At 43.5% G+C, this 23,382-nt stretch overlaps 1 protein-coding gene and 1 long non-coding RNA gene across 2 annotated transcripts; one reads left to right on the top strand and one right to left on the bottom strand.

Annotated features, from left to right (window-relative positions):
* The first annotated feature begins 350 nt into the window (after positions 1-350).
* On the top strand, positions 351-6,839 carry LOC142930610 (uncharacterized). Its single transcript, XR_012946563.1, has 2 exons — positions 351-439; positions 3,901-6,839. It is a non-coding gene; the product is annotated as an uncharacterized LOC142930610 (long non-coding RNA).
* On the bottom strand, positions 2,564-21,946 carry LOC116951207 (interleukin-17 receptor A). The gene is made up of 11 exons (XM_032969691.2): positions 21,451-21,946; positions 21,251-21,272; positions 19,635-19,799; positions 17,823-17,923; positions 16,493-16,622; positions 11,003-11,050; positions 10,142-10,281; positions 8,068-8,142; positions 5,898-5,964; positions 4,996-5,115; positions 2,564-4,103 (listed from the first exon to the last, which is right to left on the bottom strand). The coding sequence occupies exons 1-11, from the start codon at positions 21,616-21,618 to the stop codon at positions 2,656-2,658; spliced, it is 2,484 nt and encodes an 827-aa protein (XP_032825582.2). The 5' UTR covers positions 21,619-21,946; the 3' UTR covers positions 2,564-2,655.
* Positions 21,947-23,382: the final 1,436 nt, after the last annotated feature.

The following is a 23,382-nucleotide window of genomic DNA, read 5'->3' as shown; positions in this document are numbered from 1 at the left end:
GGCTAGCGTGTCCTAATCACTCGGACTACACTCACGTTCCTCCGGCTAAGGGGACCTAGGGGGAGGCTATCTGACCCAACCCAGCCAAGGACCTTGGGTCCCAACCACTGGCCCACTCGGTCCCGGCCCTTAGAACTAGAAGGACGGCGGGCCTGGGGGTTCCCAGGGTCCTAGCCGAGCTGGTCTTCTTTCTTCAGCTTGACGAAGACTGCTGGACTCGTCCAGAGGTCCGGCTTTTATACCCGTGGCCGGGTCTCTCCGCCCCTGGCCACGCCCCCCCGCCCCTGGTCACGCCCCACTTCTGGAACTCTCCAGGGGGCTCTGGAATATCTCCCCCAACCCCTCTCTTGGGGTTGGGATAGCCTCGTGTCCCAACGGCCCGGCTCATCCTGCCCATCCCGGGTTACCGCCCCCTATGGACACGTGTGTGCTACTACAGGTAAGTGCATAACACTGCTATATACAATGCCTGACACCGACGCTACACAGGCATCTGTAATGAGTAGCCTACTGATAACAAATATTTGCTTGCGAAGTCACGCGTATTCCCAATTATTCAGTCCTGTATATATTTTAAACTGGAAAAACGTGGCGACATGCATTTGTGATGCGTTCAAATAGAGCAGTCCGCAATATTCCATTGTATTGCCAACTATCACAACAATCTAGATCAATATTATTTGTTAGCAGCAACAAGTGTAAAACCTCACATGCACATAAATATTAAATACCATACACCAACTCTTAGATACAATAAAGTAGCATATTACACGACTGGTGCTTGCCCATTGAGCACCCGAAAAAATAAATGATAGTTGGGGGGGGAGCTCCTTTTGACATATACGCTGCTCGTGAGATGATAGAAGAGATATAGACAAGAGGTAGAAATGCAGTGAGACGAGGACAAATGTAGACAGAAAGAAAGCTGTAGTTAGACGGGAGATGAGCTACAGACTAGAGAAGAGAGATATTTTAATAGCCGTTTACATTCATTAGCTTGCTATGTTTTGTTGGATTTGAATTCAAGCTCACACCACTACATACACATTTTACTGGTAGGAACCTCCTGGTTACACCAGCCCACAGGGGGTTATTGTGTCCGTCTGTCCGTCGTGCATCCAAAAATGGGAGGGGTGGGGCTGGGTGGAGAGGGGAGGGTGGGGAGGGGCTGGGTGGGGAGGGTGGGGCTGAGTGGGGGGTGGGAGGGGTGGGGCTGGGTGAGGAGGGTGGGGCTGGGAGGGGAGGGTGAGGGGTGGGGCTGGGTTGTGGGTGGGAGGGGTGGTGCTGGGTGGGGAGGGGCTGGTCACCCCGTGGTACCCTTATGAAACTCAACGTTTAACCTACTCACGCCGGCTTGTGCCCGCCCTCACAGTCGGGCATATTTGCGGAATACACCACGCCGCCGTTGACCCTGGCCATTGACCGAGCAACCCAACGTTCCTACCAGCTCCCTCCGCGAGAACGTGTTATGAATCCAAATTGCTCAATTGGGATTACACACAGCAGCAGTCATCGCCCTCTACTGGCAGACTAATGCCCAATTGCAGGCCTGTGCTGAGTCCCTCTCTGCCACACAGGGACAGCTGCCACTGGGGATGTCCTTAAAATGTTTGAGATGAGATGTGATGCAAGGCACTTTGAGTTTCTGAGGAAATTAAGTGCCAGATAAACGTAAACGACTAATATTGTTATACATTCTAATCTGGGGGCCCATGGGCTGCTTTAGGCCCGATGAATTTGTTTTCTTTGCTTATGCCTGGAACCACCAGTAAGGCCTTGCACCACCAGTAAGGCCTGGCACCACCAGTAAGGCCTGGCACCACCAGTAAGGCCCGGCACCACCAGTAATACCTGGTATCACCAGTTAGGTCTGGTATCACCAGTAAGGCCTGGAACCACGAGTAAGGCCTGGCTCCACCAGTAAGGACTGGCTCCACCGTCTCCGAATGACGAGTGGCCACCACTGCCTACGACACAATTAATGCCATCGCACGAACTCCGTTCATCCCATCACGCAAACTCCGGTCATCCTCGCAGTGGCCTTTGGCTAGCCATTGAACTAAACTAAACTATTTCCATTTTACCAGGAAAGACCCACTGAGCTATGTAGCTCTTTTAGAAATGATAGCTCAACGAAGAGGCAGATCATGTGGAAATTTATAGCAGCCAATACTTTAAACGAATGTTTCTAAATGTGGATGGAAAAACCGGAGGACCTGGAAAAAAATACAGATGACCACGGGGAGAACATGCAAAATCCAAATATCCAGGCGTCATGATCGAGATCAAACTCACGACCTCCCGTATACCACGTGGCACTCTTATTTCAAGGAACAAAAACAGTCACTGCATTGCGCGCTTTCAGATGCGTTTCTGCGGCCATCTGGAAGGCTGTTCCTTCCGAATGAGGAAGCCACTGGAGCTATGCACTTTGAAATCTAGATTGAAAACTAATTTCATTAGAACTGCTTTTTGTGTATAATTTGTTGTCCTTCCCCAGTACCTCCGATTAGCACGTGAGCTGCACATGATGCAAAAGAACTTCAACATACATGCATACAGATGAAAGAAGGTAGACATTTACTGTGTGCTTACGATGGTACAGTTGTTAATCTGGTGGATAAACTAGTGTGGACACGTAGTTTTGGGAGTTCGTTATATATTGGCAATGCTGTTTTGCAGCACTTGCTGCTGCAGATGAATCAGTTCCTTCATCATTTTCGACTCTGCATTATATGGGTCACTGCATAATTCTCTGGGACATTCGTAAGATGGTACGGAAAAGTCAATGTGTACATCATTGCTTCCGTCAAATGAATTGTACATCGGCCCATCGTTGGTTTGCAATGCAGGGATTATGTGATGCTGTGGTTCACACAAACCAGGCCTTTCCACACACTCGCCAAGATCAGAGTTGCTGTTTTCATTGACAAGGCTTCTCTGAAAGCCTTCCAAAAGAAAGAGAGCATTAGATGAAATTTGCCCAAACTGCTGGTCGCTACCATTGCCGCTGAGATCATCAGGGTTGAGCAACATGTCCTGACTTGTGCGCTGTGCGATAACGTTAACTTGATTAGAATAATGCGCGTGCACTGCATATTCAGGGATATCGTTTTCAGCTGGAGAAACAAACAACAATGGCAGCTGTTCATTGGGGTATGTATTTTCTATCCTAGATACTCCCGATTCATGTGAAAACTGTGTAAGGCTAGCCTTAAGCATGTCAGTGGAGTCGTTACTTAAATTTGGACTGTTACGGAGAACCAAACCGCATCCGTCATTTGGTTCAAAAATAGGAATGTTCTCCCTGATGCCTGCTGCACTGAAATACATTTTGTTTCCTTCCCATGTGGTCTTATCCAGTTCTTTGTCACCTTCGTTGTTCTCAAACCAGTCTGGGTTTGACTTCTGAAATCGTTTGAATGCTTGTATGGCCTCTAGCAGGCGTCTCCCACATGGCTCTTCAAAATAGTCTTCTGCAGAGATTCCGTGTGTTCCGTACGTGATTCCTGGCTCGTACTGCTCCTTGTCCTGGATCCTGAAGAAAAGTTCCTTGAAATTTTTCATGAGCTTATACTTGAGCGTCACGTTGAAGAAACTGGGGATATCCCTCTCACTGCTTACGTCCTCAAAGTACGCCACGATATACTTTTCGAACGTGGCCGGCCGCATAATTCCATCGCAGATGAGGCTGAGGGCGGGGCTGTACATGTCTCCGACGAGGGATTTGAGATCTTCCCGAAATTCCACTTGTGTGGAGTCGCACAGCGCTCTCCATTTCATCTGCGACCCTCGAGAGAACAGCACAATGACTTTGGCCGCCGAGTCCTTGCTTTGATCCAACTGCTGCATCAGCCACTGCATCCTCCCTGTCTTGGCTACCTTTTGCTCTTCCCACAGGTCCAGCGATACCGCCATGCCACACTTGCTCTGCAGGAACGCCGCGAAGTGCAGGACAATGTCTCTGAACAATTTGTGGTCGTTAGAGTAGACGATGAACACTTTTCTGGGCTGCAGCTTTGGTGGCAGTTGTGCAACGGGGACCTCAGTTTTCTCTTCTTCCACTGTCGTGGCCGGTCTGCAAAATCCATTTCTCACGGCATCTGCAAAAAGAGAAGATGGTATGCTTTGGGTGGAAATAAGGCAAATATAAGCAGAACGCCATTCTATCTCCTAACATAATTGTACATATTTAAGTGTCCATCAGCCTATTGGCTTTCCAGACCAACATTATCAAGCAGCATTAGCATTCAGGCTTGTTAAACAAATGTCACTGGAATAACAGATGTTATTGGCAAGAGCACTCCATATAAACTGTGGGGCTCCATTAAATGAAAGAAGCAATACTATACACACACTCTCATGATGTATTGCTGTGGAGCATTACGGGCAAAAACATACATAGGCACGGCTGTGTTCTTTCCCACACATAAATAAACATTTTAAATTAATCACTCTATTGGCTATTCATGCGTGAGACAATAGAGCAGAGGTCTACTCATACGGTAGCTGCGTTTGCCCATAATGCAACACAGCAAGGCATAGCGAGTTTGTGGTTACAAAGAGAAGTTGCAACGTTGCAAATGCATCAGCCAGTCATGAATAAAAGCACATCGAGTGTTTGTTGCACGTATTGAGGCCCTGAATAAAAAAAAAAATATCTTCAAAGGGCACAATAATAGAATATAAAGAATAATTTACAGCCCTTTGTCAAACAATTGCTGTATCTAGGCCTCCCCATGCTGTGTCAGTCATGCGGGTTGTTTGATTTTACTTTGCCATATTGATAACCACAGTTTGACGAAGGTAGGGGCTCACGACTGATTTAGATATCTTACGACTGATGTGAGCCATGGCCAGGAATCGAACTCGGGTAGCCAAGTTCATAGTTCAGCTCAGTCTACTAAGCAATGCATCAGCGATACATCGCCTGCATAACAAGTGAAGATAAATATCCCAGATATAAAGTAAAGCATGTAGAGTACCATAACTTACCTCGTTTGCAGTAGACTATCACACCCATGGCAAATGTCATAACAAGACATAAAGTAACAGCAATGGCTACTTTTCCAAGGATCTTATTTGTGGGAGGAGGCGGCGTTGGTGAGTTTTTATCTGAAAAGAGCATGACAGAAGAATTGGTGAACTGACATACTGTATATATGGTCACGTTAAGAGTTCAGCCCCAGCAGTATAAATGGGTATACCAGACACAAGTGCTTTGTTCGACAGGTACTCCGTGGGTTCCCCGAGCCAGAGGTAGAGTACCCCCACCTCTAGCTAGTTGGGAAGAGTAGGCAAAATAACCTCTAGTGGGGCTCTCTATAGCTCCATATTATGGATGCTCTTCCCCAGCAGTGGCATGAGCATGCAATTGTAAAGCTGTACCTTTATCTTTTACCAAGCATTCGCCAAAAATTGCAAAATTACAATTGATTTTAAGTGGATATTTATAATAAGTCAAATTATTCACCCAGGAAAGCGTCACTGATTCTCAAGACTAATTCCTGGAGGAGGGGGGTGGGGGTCCTGCATTGGGATGTTCGCTCCAATTCCATGAATGTTTCAATGGCGTGTGAGAGGACACCGAAGAAAAATCTTGGGAGTAAAACCACCGCACATAAGAGGCAGGTGACCTCTCAGCACTCTTCATCTCCCGGCCACACCTCACAGACTCATGTCTACAACGCCTGGCAGGTCGTGGGGGTCACCCATCTCGGTACTAGCCAGGCTCAAGTCTGCTTAGCTTCAAAAGATCTCACAGGATCAGGTGCTTTGAGATTTGGTCCATTTACCGATTAGGTTGTCACTCCCTCCAAAAAAGCGTATGCACTAAGACTTCTCGAATAACAGGTGAAGTGGCCAAAAAGAGCAAACGACAAGAAAATGGGTTTTACCTGTAAGAGTCACCGACATTGTTCTTTCCTTGCAATCATCTTTGCATATGTCAAAGTAGGGTTTTATCTGTCCGTGTGGATTTAAAACAAAAAATGTGTCATTGTTCACAGATGCAATATTAAACTGATGCATGAATCAATCTTGCAATTACTAAGGGTGTGATGATGGATCGATTCATTGATTAGTATCCATTCTTAAGGCTCCGATTGTACGTGTAAGAATCGATAGTCAAAGAGATTTCCTGCTCAAATAAGCATTGCCTCAGTGGCTCAACTCCGATTTAAAGCCCTGAGCCAGTGGTAGAAATTCAACGTTCGTATGGCAGGGGCGAGGTCAGACACGCAACCATTACTGTTGGTTCCCACCACACGGAGTGGTACTCGTTTTACCGACCCCAGAGATATGATGATGGGCCGAATCAACCCCCAGCTCGGATTTGAACTGGCAACCTTCCGATTGGTGGTTACCGAGCCTCCTGTCCGGCTACATATAACGTGCTGATGGTATTACACCGTTACATTGCAACTAATGGAGCAAAATATTTTACATAAATGAGACAAAAGCAGAATCGGTTCTTGCGAGGGAGGATGAATCGTTACACCCTTAGTAACTGCTAAATTTGCTGCGGTGAAACTAGAATATATCGTGAATAGTTTATTCAGAAAATGGCTGTTAGCATGTGTTTTATTACTTAAGGTGCCGTATGAATCGGATAATTATTAAATCTTTTGTTTTACTGTTATATCTATTGTACAATGCAATATAACAAAATCATTGTATTGTTCACTTTCAAAAATATCATATCATGATTATAGTTGTTCATTACCTTTTCATCAAAAAAATTATGCACTGACAACACATTTATGAAATAACGAGCTCATTCATTAAAATTGCGATTAAATATTAACACTCTGCAAAATGTTTTCCAGAGTATTTGACGGCTTAGTTGTCATATTGTTATAAATTTCGTCTTGTATTTAACAATATTTGTGTAACTGAAAGTGCGTGCACTAAATAAGCATAAAATATTGTAATGATTGTAAAAAAAAACATGTTTTTTCCAGGCTTCAATTGCATGAACTGCAGTGAAATATATTTCAAATAACCCTTTATTTACTGATTGGCCGTGTCGGCAATTGCGGAGCCAGAATTTTCAGGTAGGGGGGGCAACCCCTCCAGCAATGAAAAATGATAGAGGAGTTGTTAGTAAGTAGGGACTTGTCCCTTGGTTTTTATTCGGCGCGTGTGCGGCGATGGCGCAGCTATCTATCAAGGGTGGAATTCGAACCGCGTTGTGTAATCGGCATCACGCTCGCTGAAGGTGTTAATGCCTTCAGGGAAGTCGTGTACTGTATACGCAACTGTGCACAATTCTGAGTCACATAAAACTGCTTTGCCGTTACTTATTGCCAATTATGGACTCAGGCTATTGTCCTATCATCGCATAGAGTCCCTGGCACAGAATAATATGCTACACAGTGGCAATGGGGGTCACGAAATGCTGATGTATTACTAATAAACCCCAATGATCCGATCGAAATTAGGGATTTCGATCGGACCATTGGGGGGGCATGTGCCCCCCCCCCCCCCACTGGCTCCGCCAGTGCGTGTCGGGTGGTGGGGGGTCAACACATTTATACTTCCGCGATCTAACCCAGAAACCTTTATTATGAATAATATTGGTCACGAAGGCCTACGTGTTAAACCCTTTATTTATACTGCAAGTACAGAAAAGCACAATAACATCACAGTGTCGTAAAATATAATTACAAGGTTATGGGGACGTGATATTGCAAAAATTGTCACACGGTAAAATATGATATAGTGAAAAATTGGATTGCGAGCATAATTCGTTCCGGAAACGTGTTTGTAATCCAAAGCACTCGTATATCAAAGCACTCGTATATCAGTTGTGATCACGTGATGCTCGGCAGACAAAGCGTATATACGTACTGCTCGTATTGCAAGACCTCGCTCGTTTATCAAATTAATATTTATTTAAAAAAATGTGCTCGTCTTGCAAAACACTCGCAGACCAAGTTACTCGCAATCCAAGGTTTTGCTGTATAGTGAAAAATAATAACGTCGCAACCATACATATCGACAAGGTAAGTGAAAGTGTTGTGGTATGATGTAGACAATGCTGTACTCTGTTGTGTATTTACATACCTTAGCTTCAAATGTGCGACAGCCTGGTGTCGGTGTAACACCGGGAAAGGTCACCTGTCTATATTTTCCGATCCCCTATTAAATATAAACGTTGCATTCAGGCACACACTAAAAAAACACTCGCCGCACTAGCACTGCCTTATTACAGAAAGACGCACCGCACATTGACATTACCCACAGTGACCCTTTAACAGTGCGTATTGCAACAGGGCATGAAGATTGACGGACGTATATTGCTGAATGAAGGCCTCTCCAAGTCCTGCCATTGGTGAAGGTTGTTTGGCTCCGCCTCACCACGCTGGGTTAATGAAGTTGGCGAGGCCCAGGGCCAGTTCTGGTACCACTCGCCAGTGATGTTAGTCATGGCCGGGAATCGAACTCAGCGATGGGGCAGTGGTTGGCACTCTGTTCTCAATCCAGCGACCCAATTTTTTTTTCAATCAATAGCGCCTCTACATGCAGCCACAGTTGAAGATGCTGTACACAAATAGTGGGACATGTCAGGGAAAGGAGGGTTTTTTTAAATATTTAAATTTGTATTATTATCAGAGAACAAACAGTCCAAGGCAGAGGAGAAGGGAAAGTCTTGAACTTAAACTTGAACAGGGGCAGAGAGTCAGCAGCACGGATGGCTGGGACTTGCCATTTGAGGTCACACCGTAAACAAATCTGATATTAATGGGTACCGTGCTCTCACAATATTTAAATAATCTTCGGCTAACATTTAAATTCATTCCCACGCACCGCTAAGCACCGAGTTATTGACATTTTGATTATAATCATGCTACATTCCAACACTTTTGAAACGGGTTAATCCGTGGACAGATGTCATTTATGTTTCATTTGTTGCATACAGCTGGATCGGTTAAGGGATTTGGTCATGCTGTCAATTGTAAGGATATACAGCAGACTAAAAATAATTTGTGCTTTGACATGGGAACTACACCAGATTTCTAACGATGTATCATAAACGACTACTGTTTGAGTGCGAAGCATTTTGGAACGCCCATTGGCTGATGTTTAATTTTTCTTCTTGAAAGCATTTTTATTTTGTTGTAAGTCAAAATCAAGCAGAAAGTGTGTTTGGTTACAAGGAACATAACCACATTGTGCTATATAAATTTTTGACTAATTGCCATGAACGTTAACAATAAATTAGACATTTAAAATAACCAATGGCAATCATTGAGTTTTTCAATTTACATACAGTGGTGGCCAGTGAGTATTTAATTATGTAGTCTATTGGGGGAGCACAGAAGCCTTTGATTGTGGAGGTGAGCATGGGGGGGGGAGGGGGTAGAGAAGGTCTGAATGTATTTTCTTCAAGTGCAGCGCACCTGTGCAGCGCACCTGTGCCGCACAGCAGGTAAGGGGCCCGGGGGCTCGCTTGTCCATTTATTACCCAAGACAATAACAGCCCTTGCACAAGCACTCCCTGGATGACGCGTTGGTGTAAGTGTGCGCACAGTGCAATCACTGCATCACGAAACTAAACTAAACTTTATTTTTATTTTACCAAGTAAGACCCACTGACCTGGACAGCTCTTTTTTCAGAAGCGACCTGGCCACAAATGATAGCTCAACGAAGTAGCTGATCATGTGTATATTTATAGCAGCCAAATACTCTTAATGTGCGTTTCTAAATGTGGAGGACCCCGATAAAGATCCACACGAGCACGGAGATAACTCCAAATATTACAGGCGTCAGGGTCTGGATCGAACCCAAGCCCTTCTGCATACTAGTTGAGGAAGTTAACATTTCGCCACCATTAGGTGGTGTGGGCCAAGTCCCATAATAGCACAGTCACGTGTGTTTACCAGGGGCTTGCTAGTACACGGTATACTAGCTAGCTGTACATCTATGATCAGCCACCTTAGTAAAAACTGTACTTAATCTGGTGCAAACAGTTCAACAATCTGCAGTCTATAGACTTTTACAATGTGAAAGTATTGTTGACGTTTTATCCTTTTTTAATATTGGGGCTCCGGCCCCAACTGGCCCTTAATCGCCAGCCGCCACTCTGTACAAGACTCACAGAGCGCATCGAATTGGGCATGATCGTTTAAAACTTACCCCGATCACGGACGCCTTGTGGATTTGTCCGCAGCTCTCCAGCGTGACGTTATACCTCCTCGATAGGTTCACTGCTGAGAATTTGACTGATGCCCCACTGTCATTCAGGTGGACACTTATATCTGGTGACCACATGCTCCCTGGTAGTGATACGAGGAACACCAAACATTTGATTTTCATTAATTTGTTTTTATGCTTCGAATGGACCACATGCCATCTTAGTCTTCTTATCTATATCTACGAAACTAATTTTTTTTTTTATTTTACCAGGTAGAGCCCACTGAGCTATAGTTTTTATTTTTAAAAGCGTCCTGGCCATCACAAATGATAGCTCAACGAAGTGGCTTATCACGTGGAACTTTATAGCAGCCAAATACTTCGAAACCATATTCTCCACGATTATAAAACGTGCAAATATTAAGGGTTTACTGTACCTATAAACAATAGAAAACTAAAATTTTCAATTTTGGCCCCAATTTTGGTGGATGGGGGGGGTGTGAGTCAGGAATTGTAAACTCATTTTTTTTTAAGATAGCCCAATTTATTTATTTCATCTGAGGTTTTAATAAATGCTGAATTAAACTATGACATCATATTTTACCATTAGCAATGGGCAATCCACCACTGCATGAAGGCCATCCCAATCCGCCACCATCTCAAGATCTTGTGATGTAATCATCCATGATGATGATGGTGTTGATGTGAGATTATATTTGTGACAACTTACATTTTGGATACTTTTAGAGCGAGTAAAGAGCAAATTAAGCCCGTTATTTCATTGTTAATTTTAAAATTGTCCAGTGTTATACTTTCATTCCTTGTCATGTGTTTAAAATCTGAGTTTATATGCAGTATACTCACCGTTCAGAATACACTGGGTTGAAGTTTTCATCACATAATCCTCACAGCCTGTGAATGTTTAATAGAAATGAAGGACATTCGTGAATCGTCGACTTAAAAGATATTTGTTTTGAATATCTTTATCACAGTGCATTTATCAGCAGCTGCCGTCTTGAATTTGGTGGAATTCATGAGCTTAAACAAATCAAAGGGATATGCGAACACATTCTTTGGTTATTTACGGTAAAGTCACGTAGGTATAAAATAAAATAAATCACGACGTTTCGGGCGCAACACAAGCGTCCGTCATCAGGTGACGTTTGTGTTGCGTGATTGATTTTATTTTATTCCTACGTGACTTTTCCGAAAGAACCAAATAATATGGATTCCTGCGGTCACGAAAGCTTCAAATCAAGATTGGATATGCCAAAACTTGTGTCAGACCAGAAACCTCCCGAAACAAAATGTTTCTGGCACTGCATTTGATTACAAAAAAAAACATTACACACGTATCCTTAAATAAATAACCCACGTCTCTTCGGAAAGATTGGAACATGAAATGAGTGGAGTGAAAAAAAATGTCGTTAAAACTAAATGCAAAAAAAATCGTCGTTGGCCACTGAAGGGTGAACACCTTCCCAAGTTGTAGTCATCCTCCATGACCCACCCGGCACCCGCACACAAGTTGTGTTCATCGCTCCATCTCCACTGCGGACGCTCTCTATAGCAGCTTTCTCCCCACCTTGGCTGCCACCACCCCATCGTTAGTCTTGACTGTCAGACATTCTCTTCTCGCTGCGCGTTCTGCGCAAACCCACTCACGTTTCTGAATGCAGTAGTTCAAATTACGTCTTAAAGCCTGTGAAAGTTCTTTAATCAATGTGTTCCTCTTTCAGTCTCCCAAATGAATTTTCCCCTCCTTCGGTATAATTCCAAAAACGTATCTCTCCACTGGGTCAGAATCGCGATTTGTGCTGTATTGCTCTGCAATGCGGTTTTATAGCTGTGCTATGTATTGTTCAGCGTGACGACCCACGATCTACTCCAAGTGCAGTGACATCGCGGACGTCACTGCGTGGTGCCGGCCCTATAGGGGCACGGCGTGCGATGTACTCACATCGCGGACATCACGTGTGTAGCGACATCGTGTATGTCGCTGTGAAATGCCGGCTCTAGCGAGGCACGGCGTGCGATGCACCATCATCGCGGACACCCCGTAGGTGGGTGTAGTACCGAGCTCTAGGGGGGGCGCGGTGAGCGCTGGGATAGCGCTCAGTGGCACCACGCGTGACGTGCAGTGCTGACTCCTACAGGAGGGAGTGTGGGAGTGTCAGCCATGGGATAAGGTTACCCTAGGCCAGCGGTCCCCAACCTTTTTGGCACCAGGGACCGGTTTCGTGGAAGACAATTCTTTCACGGACCGAAAGGGGGGGGGGGGGGTTCACCATTTGGTCTTTCCCCCTTTTCAAAGAAGCTCTCCAGCGACGTTTGTTTGTTACTCATTGTGGCTACTAGGGGTCAGCTTGTGGGCTTACCACAACTGTGACTGAGACAAGTGCACAGTGGGGGAAAGAGGCGCGGACAAAAGTGGTAAATAATAAAATAATGGAGGCAGGCCACGTGGGGACTCACCACTCTCACCTCCTGCTGTGCGGCCCGGTTCCTAACAGGCCATGGACCGGTACCGGTCCGCGGCCCGGGGGTTGGGGACCCCTGCCCTAGGTCATGGCACTCTGGTTGACCCTGGAAGCCACGTGACCAGTAAGATCTACACAAGGGCCCCAGGTGGGGGGGGCTAGGGGGTGGTCACGTGTCAGGGTAAGATCCTATGGGAAGGGTCGAGAAACAGCAAGAGGTTTCTCGAAGGTGGTCGTGGCAAAGGTCGGGGCCAGCCACGACCCAGCAGCATATAAACCGGGGTCTGCACAGAGGACCGGGGTTCAGTGTTGCTGCCGTCATCTGAAGATCTACGATCGACGTCCAAGAAGAAGTCACCAACACGTGGACGAGGACTCCAGCTAGGGTCCTGTCCGTTGCAGCTACTCCCAGTAACAAGCGTAGTTAGCCTGGTGGTCCACCACCATAGGTTATCTGGTGAAGGGGCAGTAACCCTTTTGTGTTACGTGTTGGTATTAATAAATGTGTTACTTTTAAGAAGTATGTCTGCGACTCAGTTGAATCCACTACACAAGCATAAAAATACGTCGGAGAGCTATGCATCGCTCTACGCTTCTTTGTATGTATGTTGAACTTATTTCGCACCGTACGTAGCCCATGGGCTAATCGGTGGTGCGGGGGAAGGACAACAAAAGCGAAATGTAAAACGCAGTTCTAAAAAAATAAAATTGAAATCTAGGTTTAAAAGTCCATAGCTCGAGTGGCTTCCTAATATCGGTAGGAAGAGTGTTTCAGATGGCCGCAGAAGCGCATCTGAAAGCACGCGATGCGGTGGCCATCTTTGTTCGATGGACAACCAACTGCCACACTTTTAAATTTTTGTTCCATTTTGCTTGTTAATGTCAATGTTGATCCTTAATATGCTACATATCACTGATGCGCAATGATTCTAAAGTAAAGATACGTTCAGCACAGTACCCTGATTATATCTGTAACTATTGTATGTTGTGCTGCAAATCTGGTCTTCGCATCGCCTGTGGCTTTGTGGCTGTATTGACAGTAATTAGCCATGGTTAACGCGACAATCACAGGCATTCCTGTCTCGTTTAAGTTATCTATAGTCTAGCCCCAAGCTTGAGCAATAACCAGGAACGAGAGAAAAAAAAAGTGGCTGAGCACACAATTGGGGCACGTGCAGAATGTATGCGTTGGCAAAAAAATAAAAATTATTAAAGCGTTTCACCGAGTCATCTGAATTCCCCCCCCCCCCCATTTAAGTTTTTTTTTACGTAAACGTATGGAGCATTGTCCTTGACTTGTCCACCGAACATCAGATGGGCCTGTAAATGATACTGTGACAATAACCACCACCGCCACCTTTCAACTCGACAGAATATTCCATCGCAGCCGAGTAGAAATGCAGCGTGATAACGGTGCCACACTGTTGCCGGATTCGGCGAACTGGATTTCCCAAAACTCGGCCTTGGTCAAGTCCCATGCATTTGGCACGGCAATGGCGCTCTGAGTGGCTAGACACCCACACGTGAAACATTAATCATTGGTGGCCTCTGTGTGACTCCCTCTGAGTGGTCATGTAAATATATCGAAAGTTAATATTTTATTTATCCAAGGGAAGCTTGCTGAGGTTTTTTTTTTGTGGCAAGAGGGTCCTACATTGGGAAATGTCTGCTAATACAATCTGTAATTCTGATAACGAACACGCTGTTTAGGCTACACAAACATAGGAATAGGTTTTACCCTTTTAACTGGCACAAAAACTGACACCTTTAGTCAAGGCATCATGTTTGCAATAACCACAACACAAGCAGTCAAAATGCAAACAAAAAGACAACTCTGATAATGATATGCACTGTCCTTGAATTTGATTGGTCCACACCCGAGACGGCTTTTCTTAGAGCCTAGTCTCCATTGGTGTTGGACCAGAAGACGCCAAAAGGCGTACAACTCAAAAAACAGCACACTATCAGAGTACTGAGGGTTCGGGGTGAGCATTTACCTTATGAGACCTCCTATATCTTGTTACTGGCAAAGGAGGTCTCATAATGTAAATGCTCACCCCGAGCCCTCAATACTCTGATAGTGTGCTGTTTTTTGAGTTGTACGCCTTTTGGCGTCTTCTGGTCCAACACCAATGGAGACTAGGCTCTAAGAAAAGCCGTCTCGGGTGTGGACCAATCAAATTCAAGGGCAGTGCATATTATTATCAGAGTTGTCTTTTTTGTTTGCATTTTGACTGCTTGTGTTGTGGTTATTGCAAACATGATGCCTTGAATAAAGGTGTCAGTTTTTGTGCCAGTTAAAAGGGTAAAACCTATTCCTATATCTTGTTACTGGCAAAGGAGGTCTCATAACACACAAACATACATAAGAAAAAATGTTAAGTGATGTCACGTAAATGCCTTGTAGGCTACTCTGAAAAAATAACATTGAGCAAAGCACTCGTTTAATCGATGATAGTTATCTATAGATCGTCAGGAAATTAAATATTTAAGAAAATAATTTGAGCACAACATAGCAATGTTCAGAAAAACGGATGTGACAATCGTGGTATGTATTGCGAATTATGTCACGTAGTATTTCCATATAACAGTGATGTTTGCTGCAAATCCATGCTCTGTAACGGTACTGTTTTTACAATATGCACCACATTTCTCACCCATCCAACTCCACGTAGCGCCGCCGCATCTCGTTAGCGTGTAAAGTTTTAAACTTATTTATTTTTCCAACGGTATCCCGATTGTGCTCTCGGTGTAAGTTCACGACACAGAGCATTATTTCGGGTCTTTTGAAGTGCAACCCTTCGTGTTGGAGAACGGCTCACGGAAGTGGATATCATAGAGGAAATTCTGAGAATGATCTCTGGCTACACAATACAAGGGGGCAGCACTTTCCTCCTCACTCTGCATGTGAGAGTGAGCTTTGTCACGTGACAGTCAAACAAATATTATTATTCTCAGACCCGCAAATTAGTCAAATTAACTGCAGAACTCTTGCCCCCTCAGTGTGGAACTCAATCCCTTTGCACATCCGCAACATCAAATGCACTCTGACTTTTAAGAAACATCTAAAGGCCTAAGAATAGGTTTGTCCCCTTTTTTTCTGGCAACAAAACTGAAACCTTTTTACAAGGAATCATGTCTGCATTAACCACAAAACTTGTGGTCAGAATGCAAATATTTTGGTACTGGTAAAGGAGGTCTCATGATGTAGATGCTTACCCCGAGCTCTCATTACTTTGATAGTGCATTGTCTTTGAGCTGTATGCCTTTTGGCGTCCTCTGGTCTAACACCGGTTGAGACGAGGCTCAAAAGAAAGCTGTCTCTGGTGTGGACCAATCAGTTTCAAGGACAATGCATATACTGTCAGTGTTTTTTTTTGTTTTCATTCTGACCACAAGTATTGTGGTTAATGCAGACATGATTCCTTGTAAAAAGGTTTCAGTTTTGTTGCCAGAAAAAATGGGAAAAAACCTATTCTTATATTTTGGGACTGGCAAAGGAGGTCTCATGATGTAGATCTAAAGGCCTGTTTGGTCAGGCTTTCGAGCAGCCCTAAGCCTAGCTCCGCGCCTCTGAGTTGTTGACTTGTCTGCAAAATATGGCGCGTTATGAATACCATTATTGTGATTAACTATATTTAATGTGGTGGGGGTTTTTTTTGTGTGCAGTCAATTGATGACTGGGCTGAGAGCACCAACTCATTACATTGAGGACCCTGCTTAAGCACAGGCAGCTGCCTGGTTTCAAACCCAGGACCTCCGTGGTGCAAGCTCAGCACTCCGATCTCTGATCGACCCGGGCACCCCAAGGGTATGAAGTGCTCATGAACATCTGAGACATGCTGTAAGAGGTGCGATTAAATTTTTTTGTTACCTGGCAAGGTGAAGTTTCTCCGGAAAATGGTTTCTGGCTCCAGTGGAACGGGTTTGGGAAAGTTGCAAACGTCTACGCGGTAACGTTTGTATGGTTCCACTGCAAACCCGTGAAATGAAAAACTCTCCAACTGCAAAAGGAAATGTGGAAAATTTCAAGGGTTTTCCCAGAAAAAAAAGTCGATAACCCACGTATATTATATTTTATATCTATAGAGATTACCATGAGAAGACTTCTGGGATGATCACGATGTTCCAGGACACACTGCCAATTGTTGAGGACAAAAAGTGAATGAAGCAAGATATTTTGATTTAAAGCTTTCGTGACTGCAGTAATTCATATTCTTAGTTATTTCGGTAAAGTCACGTGACTTTACCGAAAGAACTAAGAATATGAAGCAAGATATGTTTGGCCTTAATATTTGTATAGATTTTTGAGCTTGAGTCACATGCATTAGGATCACTTATGTAAGAATTAATGTTTTTCGATTCATGTAGGTTATATGTAATGAGTTCACTTGTCCCATACAGGCACTTGAGCCCCTAAATTCTCTACAATATAAAAAAGGTTTCTTGAATAAAATCGCTACAAATCATTGCATTGTGGGAAATGGGAAACGTTACCATCACCACCATCACCCTCACCATTCCATTCCCTCCCTTGGATATCTTTCTCCTCGCTGGGAACATGTTCAAGTCCAAGCTCAAGACTTTTATCTTCTGCCTATGACTCTCTCTCTCTCTCCATGGCGTGTCTGAATTCACACTGCTGCTATAAATGTTGCCTTAATTCCCACTCGCGGACCTGTGAAATTAAAAAATAAATTCTGTGCTCTAAAATAAAACTAATTTCAAACTATTTTACACGTGCACATGTCCCATGTTTGTACAAAGTATTGAGATGTGGTTGTTTGTAGAGAGTTCATGAATCCAAAGTGATAATCATGATCAGCCCAGATATTGCATATCTACTGCTGGATGAAGGCCTACCCACAAATTGTATTTTATTCCTTTATTAAATTCCTAATCGTATAGTCACGTGTACTATGTGCCAGTCTATGAAGCCACCACAAGTAAAGGATTGATTTGTAGACACGTCGTATCCCATTTCAGTTCATGTTGTTGCTATTTAGTGAATTACATTAAGTAAGCTCTTAATGATCTTACCATTCATAACAAAGGTTTGTGTGTTAGATCGCGTTGTTTATAAATGTGTCGTAACCCTCCACCACCCGAAACGGCCAAACAGTAAAAAATAACGCGATCTAACCCAAAAACCTTTATAATGAATAATATTGGTCGCGAAAGCCTACGTGTTAAACTGATCTTACCCTTGTAGGTGTGCTGGAATAAACAAACCAAACACATCTGGTTGCATTTTCATTTTCCATTGTCACACAAACTTCGGTTCCCTGGAGCGCAACAATGCTGTCTGAAAATATCACAGAAAACATACGGCCGTATTATATCATTTCATTTACACACACTATAAGCCACTATAATTAATGCATGTGAAGTTCCAACAACCAGCCATCACATTCATTACTATACGGAAATGTAGGAATGTTTTGTCCATCAGCCCATGGCCCTTCTTGGAATCATGTTATGTCCAGCGGCATTTGTTTAAGCAAACTAAAAACTCTGGACCACTTTCAACCTCTGGGTCTCATCAAAGAGTTAGATTTGTTAAACAACTGCTACTGGATTTCCAGATGATATTGGCAACAGCACACAAATGATAACATATATTTTTTTAATATGTGGACCAATCAGTTTCAAGGACAATGCATATATTATCATAGTATGTTTTTTTTCGATTTAAAGCTTTCGTGACTGCAAGGATTCATCTTCTTTGGTTCTTTCGGTAAAGTACGTGACTTTACCAAAAGAACTGTCGAGACGACAGCAAGTGCTGTCGTCTCGACAGTTCTGTTCCTTCACCTGAAGAAGGCCACTTGTGTTGTGGCCGAAACGTCGTGATTTTTTGTTTAATTTTTTACCTACGTGACTTTACCGAATAGAACAAAAGAGTATGGATCCTTGCAGTCACGAAAGCTTCAAATCTAGAATTCCCCAATGTCATTTGCAAGAATAGACCATTGCATGCTGTTGTCAGGGTCTATATTTGTTAAAATGACCCGCACGTCACTCAATTGGGATTACACATTGTAATAAAATCCTCCTACTCACAGATTCATGCGCCAGGACAAGGTCACTCTGGAAAATGAGACAATCATGGTCTCTTGGGTTCTCGCTTGGTTAAACAAAACAAATCTTTACTTCCATAAGAGGTTTTTTTGGGTGAGATCGCGTAAATAAATGTGTCGTTAAAACCCGCCACCACCCGACACAGCCAACTAGGAAGGGTTGTACAGTAGAACCTCGGAGATCGAACGCACCAGAACTCAAACAAATCGGTGTTCGAACGATATTTCCCAAAAAATTTTGCCCCAGAAACCGAGCGAAATTCGGAGGTCGAACGGCAATCGCGCCTTGAAAGAACCTGTACATGGCTGAGACGCGTATGGACAGCGTGCATGACGCTTGCCCAAACAAATGTTTTACCACCTCCTCCTCATCACCACCTTCCACTCAAGCCATCAACTCTCCTTACTACAAATAAAGTAAAGTTCAATGTTCATTTATTTCATTTATTCCATATATTTATTCATTTATTCCATTTATTTATTGTGTTTCTTGTTTTTTTGTTTGATTTTATGCATGTAATCACTGTAAACTAAAGTGTAAAAATGCTATGCATTGAGAGATTTCTTGTGTCTGGAACCAATTAATGTAATTTACATTAATTTTTATGGGGAAAATTAATTCAGTATTCGAACAAATCGGTGTTCGAATTGCCTTTTGAAACGAATTAAGTTCGATCTCCGGTGTACCACTGTATATATATTTCCGCGATCTAACCCAAAAAAACTCTATTATGGATGATATTGGTCACGAAAGCCTATGTGTTAAACAAATCTTGCCTTGACAGCTGGGGAATGACTCAGTCCTTACATCATTCGACTTAACCCTTGACTATGCAATTGCATCGAACTATGGTAATTTTCTATATTTCTCAGTTAAAAAGTGGCAAATTCACTATTAATTCCAACAAATATATCAAAAAAGAAATCTGCACAGACCATCATAAGGCAGCCACCAAGTGATGTTCAGGACAGGAGTGAGCACGGTGGGGTAGGCATCCAAGCTTGCATTTGTCCCTTGACGACTCAAGGACCACTTAAGGACCACGTCCAATGGTCGACCAGGGGTCCACAAGACAGAACCGTCATCCCTTGGTGGAAGAGCTTTAAGGCAAACAAATGAACAAAAAAAGGGGTTCATAATTTGGAAATGCAATACATTACTATTATAGCTGATGTGTTAAGACGAAACGTTAGCGGTGCTATGTAATTATTTCAGCTCGATGGTATTAAACACTTTATAGGTAGCAATACAAAACAAGAACAGCACTGTGCTAATCCTATTGCTGGATGAAGGCCGCATCATTTCAAGGAGGTTGTTTGACCTCTCGACAGGGTGGTCCATATATCTTGTGACCAGCCTCCCAAAATTAATTAACACCCTTAACATTTTTTCCCTCTCCTTTACATGTTAATTTATGCTTTGAATAAACCTTACTTTAAAAAAAAATATTACGTTTTAGATAGTTAAATGGTGGGGGGGGGTCACAAGACATCTGGACCCCACTGATCGGTAAGGGTTTTGATGAAGATAGTGGAGGGGGGGGGGGAGACATGGGCCCATATCGGATAGAGTTCAGCACTAACATTGTCAGCACCGCGAACTTGGGTTCTTTGTGCTCTTTTTTAAAATTACTGTTTAGGGTACCACTCAAAAGCAGTGTGTGGTATAACATTTTGACGTTTGTACTTTTAACACCACCATACACTGGTATTCATATTCTATGGGTCTTTCGGTAAAGCCACGTAGATAGAAACATTCTAATAGCACGACGTTTCGATCGCAACACAAGCAATCGTCTTCTCAACCTGAAGACGATTGCTTGCGTGGCGATCGAAACGTCGTGATATTTGTATTATTTGTCTATTTACGTGGCTTTTACCGAAAGACCCATAGAATATGTATTCCTGCAGTCACGAAAGCTCTAAGTCACCATACTGGTGTTGCAGGAGAGTAAGTTACACGACTATCTTGAAATACTTGTGGACACAATTACTATTTTTGTCCTTACTCATCCAATCGGAATTTACTTATTTCCATTAGTATAATGGCTGTATAGTATTCCATTACTAGATGTACACTGTAAAGGAATAGAAATGAAATGAAACTATTTGTAATTGTTAAAGAATTATGACAAAATCGCCCAGGAATGTCCCAGACTCTGTCAAACCCTCAGAATGCCAAGCAGTTTGGGGCCTGTACCATTCTTGGATGAGTGATCACCATTCCCAAAAGCAGGTGCAGTAGGCATTGTCAACAGTGGAGGGCAGTAGAGCAAAATGTTACGTACTGAACTCTACCCCGACCTCCACCACCCCAAAGTCACAAGCGTGGTGAAGTATGGTCAAATAGCCCTCATTGCCTGCACTACGTGGGGAGGGACACTCATCCAGCAGTGGACTGGCAAACGGGCTGAACGTAGTTGCTTAGACTGGGTATACATGTTGAATGTGTCTCGACGTACGACGTACCAATAACAACAAACAATCTCCCGTCTTACACAGGTATCGCGACACAACACACATGGCGATTGTGCAAATGCGAATTCACTTACTTTGTATCGTGCAGTTGACATCCTGCCAGCAGCAATCAAACGACACGCCACAGAAACAGCGTTGGTTACAAATTCACTTGAAGACACTTGCACAAACATATCCGTGCGCACATCATTATTACGCATTGTATATAGCATACGATTGTATATGGAGGAAGGGAGGGATGTGCGTGATGGTTAACAGGGCATTTCAAGCTTACCTTTTTGGAGCAGTCGTAAGAATAAAGAATTGTATCACGAGTCACCGCGCACACGTGGTGGAAGCACGTTGCACTGAAGGCAAACACGAGGGCCCGACTCAGAATCAGCATGACCGGCTCTGTGAAGCTGATAACCAACTTGGCTGGACTATGAAACAGACCCGACATCTACCAGTACACCACAGTCATCGTTTACTCGTTACAGTTTTTGAGTAAACCTTCCCCCCCCCGCCGCCTCTTAATGGTTCGCTCGTTTTAGTTTCTTCTGAAATGACCGTATTGTTCGAACTCTGTAAAAACCCATAAACGCAGGCCCTCTACACCCCACGAAGACCAGGAAGCATTTACCTAAATGTTTTCCCTTTTGTCGTCAAACCAGACAGACAGGTGTGTGGTCAGGAATGTCACCAGGGGGTGTTAACCTCGGCTTCAATCACGAAATACGCATTCTCTACTCCCGGCATGTTCACTCTAAGAATATTCTACACGTGCGCTGGAAGCAACGCAGTGCGTGGATACTGTAAAAGCAAAGTTACAGATACTTTTTTTTTGGAACTGCTTTTTGTGTTTAGTTTGTTGCCCTTAACCCGCACATCCGATTAGCACGGTTGTTTGCGTACGGTGCGAAAGAAGTTCACCATACATACATACATGCAGGACTTTATTTCCCACTCGATATTTTCCGGACCGCTGCAACAGCTGCTTTGGAGTAAGGATCATCAGCATTCGGCACTTCCACTGGAGCAGAAGTTACACCTATCAGTAATAATTGATCTATATTATTAAACTTTTCTTTCCATTAATCTGTCTTTACGTTGTTAAATCACCTCCTCCCATCCCTCTGTCCAGTCAGCAGTATAAACGGGTACCGCAGTCGGTCCATTCCAATGGCATGTCCGCATGTGGTGGGGTAAAGTGTGGGTACTCCCACCTAAGTGGCCCCAATGGACCATCACAACCAGCTACGTTATGAGACCAGGTATCCATTACGATGTCTCGCAAGAGCCTTCGTGTTGGAGAACGGCCTACAAAAGTGGATACCACAGAGCTACCTCTGAGATCCATTTAAAGTTACTGTCTGGTCTAATGAAACTCAAGACATTCGTCAATAACACTGCATTAAAATCTGGATTTGAGGCTTTCGTAACTGCAGGAATCCATACTCTTTGGTTATTTCGGTAAAGTCACGTAGGTAGAAAAATAATAATAGATCACGACGTTTCGATCGCAACACAAGCGACTGTGATCAGGTGAGACAATCACAGCAGGGAAACTGCTGAAACAGGAAGTTGATTTTTTGATTTAAAGCTTTCGTGACTACAGTAATTCATATTCTTAGCTCTTTCGGTAAAGTCACGTTGAAGGAAAACAATAAAATAATAAAATATATATAATTTGTATTGTTTTATATATATTTTATAATTTTATTGTTTCCCTTCAACGTGAATTTACCGAAAGAGCTAAGAATAGGAAGTTGATTGTCTCATTTGATTGGCTATGATTGTCTCACCTGATGACGGTCACTTGTTTTGCGATCGAAACGTCGTGATCTATTATTTTTTGTAAACCTAAGTGACTTTACCGAAAGAACCAAAGAGTATACTGCCTTAAAAGGTCAAACTATGTGAATGGTTACGTTTCGGGCAATTATCCTTCTTCATACCACATTTCTTTGCGTGTGTGTGTAGGTGCATGTGTTGTATGTTAGCCCATGTGTGTGTGTGTGTAACTCCATGTGTATCTAAAGTGTGTGTAGGTCGATGTGTGTGTCTGTCTTTTTCGCTTGGGCAACGCCGGTTACTTCCCGCTAATACCACATAAATCGAGGGGACATTGCCCAAAATGTCGCCCATTCTATAGTTTTTCAATGGAAGGCAGTGTTTTTGACAAGTGTGTTGCTTTTTTTTTAAGTGTCCTTGTATATCACTGCCA

The sequence above is a fragment of the Petromyzon marinus genome, chromosome 42 (assembly GCF_048934315.1).
Source record: "Petromyzon marinus isolate PM22_M1 ecotype Great Lakes invasive population chromosome 42, UKy_Petmar_22M1.pri1.0, whole genome shotgun sequence".
NCBI classification, from domain to species: domain Eukaryota; kingdom Metazoa; phylum Chordata; class Hyperoartia; order Petromyzontiformes; family Petromyzontidae; genus Petromyzon; species Petromyzon marinus.
This window is presented reverse-complemented; position numbering and strand designations above follow the sequence as displayed.

Bases quoted from the DNA above. Each gene is read 5' to 3' on its own strand.
- LOC116951207 (XM_032969691.2), bottom strand. From the start codon at position 21,618: ATGTCGGGTCTGTTTCATAGTCCAGCCAAGTTGGTTATCAGCTTCACA. The intron at 11,051-16,492 runs GTAACAAAAAAA...AAACATTCACAG, and splicing joins GAGAAACTTCACCTTGCCAG to GCTGTGAGGATTATGTGATG. The intron at 5,116-5,897 runs GTAAAACCCATT...TGCTCTTTTCAG, and splicing joins AATGTCGGTGACTCTTACAG to ATAAAAACTCACCAACGCCG.